This window comes from Anser cygnoides, chromosome W (assembly GCF_040182565.1).
Source record: "Anser cygnoides isolate HZ-2024a breed goose chromosome W, Taihu_goose_T2T_genome, whole genome shotgun sequence".
Classification (NCBI taxonomy): Eukaryota; Metazoa; Chordata; class Aves; order Anseriformes; family Anatidae; genus Anser; species Anser cygnoides.
In genome coordinates this window covers 7,887,223-7,892,576 of record NC_089911.1, presented here as the reverse complement: position 1 = coordinate 7,892,576, position 5,354 = coordinate 7,887,223, and the positions used below count along the sequence as shown (strand labels likewise).

At 66.3% G+C, this 5,354-nt stretch overlaps 1 protein-coding gene across 1 annotated transcript; it reads left to right on the top strand.

Annotated features, from left to right (window-relative positions):
- Positions 1-870: 870 nt before the first annotated feature.
- LOC125181370 (THAP domain-containing protein 7) lies at positions 871-4,951 on the top strand. Its single transcript, XM_066987299.1, has 5 exons — positions 871-944; positions 2,104-2,183; positions 3,283-3,438; positions 4,112-4,252; positions 4,358-4,951. Exons 2-5 carry the CDS (start codon positions 2,104-2,106, stop codon positions 4,878-4,880), a joined length of 900 nt encoding a protein of 299 aa, XP_066843400.1. The 5' UTR covers positions 871-944; the 3' UTR covers positions 4,881-4,951.
- Positions 4,952-5,354: the final 403 nt, after the last annotated feature.

Below are 5,354 nucleotides of genomic sequence, written 5' to 3'. Positions count from 1 at the left end.
ACCCCCTCTTTAGGGGTTGGGGGGGGGAGGGGGGCTCTACAGAAGGGGTGGGGCTTAATGGGGGTAGGGGCTTAATGGGGGTGGGGGCTTAATGGGGGTGGGGCTTAATGGAGGCGGGGGCTTATGGGGCGGAGCGTGGTGACACATTAAAGGGGTTCGAAATCCACCCGGAGTCCTTTTTGGGGTAAGACCCCAAACCACATTTTTTTAAGGGGGGGGGGGGACTTGAAACGCCCCCCCCCCTCCCCGAACCTTGCTGGGGGGCACCCTGAGCTCCCCCCCGTATCCCAGTTTGTGCCCCCCCCCCCCAGTTCCCTTTCAACACCCAGAGTGGGAGGGGCCTTAAAACACCCCAAAACCTTTTTTTTTTTTTTGGGGGGGGCTGGAAACCCCCCTCAGCCTCAACCTGGGGGGCTCAAAACCCCCCCGAAACCCCTTTTTTTTTGGGGGGGGGGGGCTGGAAACCCCCCTCAGCCTCAACCTGGGGGGCTCAAAACCCCCCGAAACCCCTTTTTTTTGGGGGGGGGGGGCTGGAAACCCCCCTCAGCCTCAACCTGGGGGGCTCAAAACCCCCCGAAACCCCTTTTTTTTTTGGGGGGGGGGGGGTTCCTGACCCCCCCCCCCCGCAAAAGCGCCCGGGGAGCCTTGAAACAGCCCCAAGGGGGGGGGGGGGGGGGGGGCCTTGAAACGGCCACGCGCGGAGGGGCGGGGCTTGCTATGCTAACGAGGGCGCGCGGCAGCCAATCACGGCGCGGCATGCAAATGAGGGAGCGCGCGCCGGAGGGCGGCGCGGCGCGGCCAATGAGGAGGGAGAGGGGGCGGGGCCGGGGCGCCGGCGAGACCCCGGGAGTCTCGCGAGAGGTTGGGGCGGGGGGGGGGGGAGGAGGAGGAGGAGGAGGAGGAGGCGGCGGCGGAGGAGGAGGCGGCGGGATGGGAGCGCCGAGGTGAGGCCGCGGCCGGGCCCGGCACCGGCCCCGGCACCAAGCCCCGCCCCCAGCCCCGCCCACCGCCCCCCCGAGGCTGGGGGGGCACCGACCCCGAGGCTGGGGGGGCTCCGCCGGTGGCCCCCGGCCCGCCCCTTCCGCGCCCCCCCCCCCCCTTAGCAACCGCGGCCCTTAGCAACGGGCTGCCCCTTGCCCCGTGACGTCATCGCCCCCTCCCTCACCCCCTCGCCCCCCCCCCCCCGGTGCCTTCTTTATGGGGGGGGGTGTCCCGTAGGGTTGGGTAGGGGGCACATGGGGGGGGGGGCTATGGGGGCAGTTGGGGGGCCGGGGTGTTTCGGGGGGGGGGTCTGGGGGAGCTCGAGGGGGGCGCTTGGGGCTTTAAGGAAGCTCCTGGGGGGGCACTGGGGGTTGGGGGGGGCACCTAGGGGGGTGGAGGGACCTTGGAGGGGGCGCTGGGGGTTTGGGACTGCTCGTGGGGGGGCACTGGGGGCTGGGGGGGGCACCTGGGTGTGTGGTGGGACCCTGGAGGGGGCATTTGTGGCTCTGAGGCGGCTCTTGGGGGGGCTGGGGGGGGCTGGGGGGGTTCTGGGGTGCATGGAGGCACCCTGGAGTGGACATTGGGGGGTTGTGTCTGTTCGGGGGGGGGGCACTGGAAGCTCTGGGGGGCACCTTGGGGGGGGACGGAGGGACCCTGGAGGGGGCGCTGAGAGTTTGGGACTGCTCGGGGGGGGCACCTGGGGGGGGGGGGGGATCTGGGGGGTGGAGGGACCCCGGAGGGAGCATTTGGGGCTCTGAGGGAGCTGTTGGGGGGGCACTGGGGGCTGTGGGGGGCTCCAGTGTGGATGGAGGGACCCTGGAGGGGGCGCTGGGGGTTTGGGACTGCTCGTGGGGGGGCGCTGGGGGGGCTGTGGGAGCTCCAAGGGGTTATGCAGGGCTCTGGGGTGTGGGGGGGTATCTGGGGCCAACAGGGGGGGAGCGTGGATTTAGGGGGGGGGGCTCTGAAGGGGGACACAGGGGTTTGGGGGGGGGCACCAAAGTGTCTGGGGTGTGCTGAGGGGGGGCGCTTGGGAGTCTTGGCTGTACCTGGAGGTGCATGGAGGGGCAGGCGGTTTTGGGGGGGCTTCCCATGGGAGACCCATCTCGCTCCCCCCCTCCCCAGATGCCCCGTCACTGCTCTGCTGCCGGCTGCTGCACCCGCGACACCCGGGAGACCCGCAACCGAGGCATCTCCTTCCACCGGTGGGTGCCCCCACACCTCCTCGGGGGGCGGCATCCCCGTGGGGACCCCTTGTTGACCCCCAAATGGCCTTGCTGAGGGGGCTCTCCCCGTTTCTCCCTCTGTGGCGGTTTTTTTTTTTGGTGTCTTTTCACCTTTTTGCTCTTGGTTTAATCCTCTCGCAGTGGTTTAGTCCAGGTGTAACCCCCCCCACCCCCACCCCCAGTGATTGTTTGGCCCAGGTGTACCCCTCTCCTTTAGCAATGGTTTGGCCCGGGTGTTCCCTCTCCCCCCCCCCTTTTTAGCAATGGTTTGGCCCGGGTGTTCCCTCTCCCCCCCCTTTTTAGCCCCCCCTTTTTTTAACAGCAATGGTTTGCCCCAGGTGTTCCCTTCCCCCCCCCCCAGGTCCTTTTAGCAATGGTTTTGGGCCATTTGTTTCCCTCCTTTATCTTTTAGCAGTGGTTTGGCCCAGATATTCCCCCCCACCTTAGCAGTGGTTTGGCCCAGGTTTCCCCCCCCTTTTTGGCATTGGTTTGGCCCAGGTGTTCACCCCCCCCCCCTTCTTTAGCAATGGTTTGGCCGAGGTGCCCCCCTTTTAGCAGTGGTTTGGCCCAGGTGTTCCCCCCTTCCTCCCCCTTTTAGGAATGGTTTGGCCCTGGTATTTTTTCCCCCCTCCCTTAGCAGGGGTTTGGCCCAGGTGCTCTCCCCCCCCCCCCCCCAATGGTTTGGCCCAGCCCCCCCCCCCCCTTTTAGCAATGGTTTGGTCCAGGTGTTCACACCCCCCCCCCCCCTTTTAGCAATAGCTTGGCCCAAGTATTTCCCCCCCTCCCTTAGCAGTGGTTTGGCCCAGGTGTTCCCCCTTCCTGCCTTTAGCAATGGTTTGCCCCACGAATCTGCTCCCCCCCCCCCCTTAGCAATGGCTTGACCCAGTTATGTGTCCCCCCCCAATTTAGGAATGGTTCAGCCCTCTCCCCATTAGCAAACCCTCCCTGGCCCGTTCCATTTGTGGCTGCCGGGGGGGAGCCGTCCCCCCAACCTCTCAAAAAACAATATTTTGGGGGGGATTTCGGCCGCGAAACCTGACGTGACCCCCCCTTTTTTTTTGCCCCCCACCCCCCCCAGGCTGCCCAAGAAGGACAACCCGCGGCGGGCGCTGTGGCTGGAGAACAGCCGGCGGCGGGACGCGAGCGGGGAGGGCCGCTGGGACCCGGCCTCCAAGTACATCTACTTCTGCTCCCAGCACTTCGAGAAGAGCTGCTTCGAGATAGTCGGCTTCAGGTAGCTAACGAGGCACTTAATTAAGCCGCTCCTCCCGCCGAGAGTGGGCCCCGGTAATTAAGGAGCACCCCCCGTAATTAAGGACACCCCCAAATCCCCCCCCCCCCCCCACTTCGGTTTAAAGTGGGCTCCTCCAGGCCTCCCCCTGTTGTGAGTGGAAATGGTTTGCTCCAACCCATCACCCCCCCCCCCCCCCCCCCCCCCCCCCCCCCCCGGTGCCTCAGTTTCCCATTTTGGGGTCCTGTTCCCCCCCCCCAGATGCTTTTGGGGGTCTCAGGGATGTGGGGGTTACGCCCCCCCCCCCCCATCCCCCAGGGACTTTGTGGGTTTTGGATCCCTCTAAAGACACCCCCAGGGCTTTTGGGGGACCCCCCCCCGAGTTTTAGATCCCTCCCAAAACCTTTCCTAAATTTTTGGGGGCACCATTAGGACCCCCGCCCCAAACCTCTGGGGTTCATGGGTCACTCTGGGAGACCCTCCAACATTTTTGGGTGTCTCTTTTTACCCCTCCAGGGCTTTGGGGTACACCCCCCCCCCCCCCAGGGTTTTGGGACCCTCTAGGGCCTTTGGGTTTTGGGGTCCCTGTGGGTTTTGGGGTCCCTGTGGGTTTTGGGGTGGCCCCCACGCACTGACCCCCCTCTCTTTTCTCCCCCCCCCCCCCCCCCCGCTGCAGCGGCTACCACCGCCTGAAGGAAGGGGCCGTCCCCACCGTCTTCGAGTCGACCTCCCTCAAAACCCCCCGGGCCGCCAAGCCGAAGCCCCCCCTGCCCGACAGCGACACCCCAAAGCCCCCCCGGGCCACCAAGAAGTGGAGGTGAGTCCCAGGGCGGGCACACGGTCCAGGAGGTGACACAGGACACTGCCACCATCTCCCCACCCCCAGCCCAGTTTAACCCCCCCTCCCCTTTTCTCCATACAGGCAGGACCCCCCCACATCCCCACCGGACCCCCCCTTCTCCACCGACGTCTCCTGCTTCCCCCGAGAAGGCGAAGACCCTGGGGGCGTCCCGGCTCTTCCCGGCCCTTCGGGCGCACGGGGTCCCCTCCCGGACACCCTTTTGGTGGCCACAGGGGACGAAGAAGCCACAGACACCCCTGCCCTCCCCGAAGGGGCCCCCCCGGCGCCCCCCCGGCCCGTTTCACCTTCCCTCTACATGCTGCGGCTCCCGCCGCCGGCCGGGGCGTACATCCAGAGCGAGCACAGCTACCAGGTGGGCAGCGCCTTGCTCTGGAAGCGCCGCGCCGAAGCCGCCCTGGACGCCCTGGACAAAGCCCAGCGGCAGCTCCAGGCTTGCAAACGTCGGGAGCAGAGGCTGCGGCTGCGGGTGGGCGAGCTGCAGCGAGAGCGACGGGCCCCCCCCGAGGGCCGGAGGGTCCCCAAGGAGCCCCCGCCGCAGGGCGCGGAGCCGCAGGTGCTCGGCGGTGCCGACGGCGGACAGTGAGGGCTCGCCTCCTCTTCCTCGCCGCGGCGCCGCTGGGAAGGTTTGTAAATAAACAAAGCGTTTTCGCCTTTTCTATGAAAAAAAAATCAAGGCGACGGCTCGCATCTGGGAACGCCGGGGGGGGGGGTAAAGGACAGCATGCCCGAGTCGGTTTTGCTCACTGATCTGGCGGGAAACAGTTTTGGGGAGAAATCAGCTGGATTGGTGAGCTAAACCGGCTCAGCGAGGCCATCGTAGATGAGCAGCGGGGTTGGGCGTGCGTTGCGTTGGTCCCCGTTTTTGGGGAGCTTGGGGCTGCTTTCCTGAGCTGGTTTCGGTGCTCGATCCGGCAGAAAATCGGGTCGGGGAGAAATAAATGAGTTTTGCGCCAGATTTGCGGGAAGAACAGAGCGTTTTGGGGCACGATCTGTCTTCACGGCCAGCCCTTGGGCAAGCAGGAGGCTGGCACCGAGCAAGTGTTCCCCTCCCAGCAAT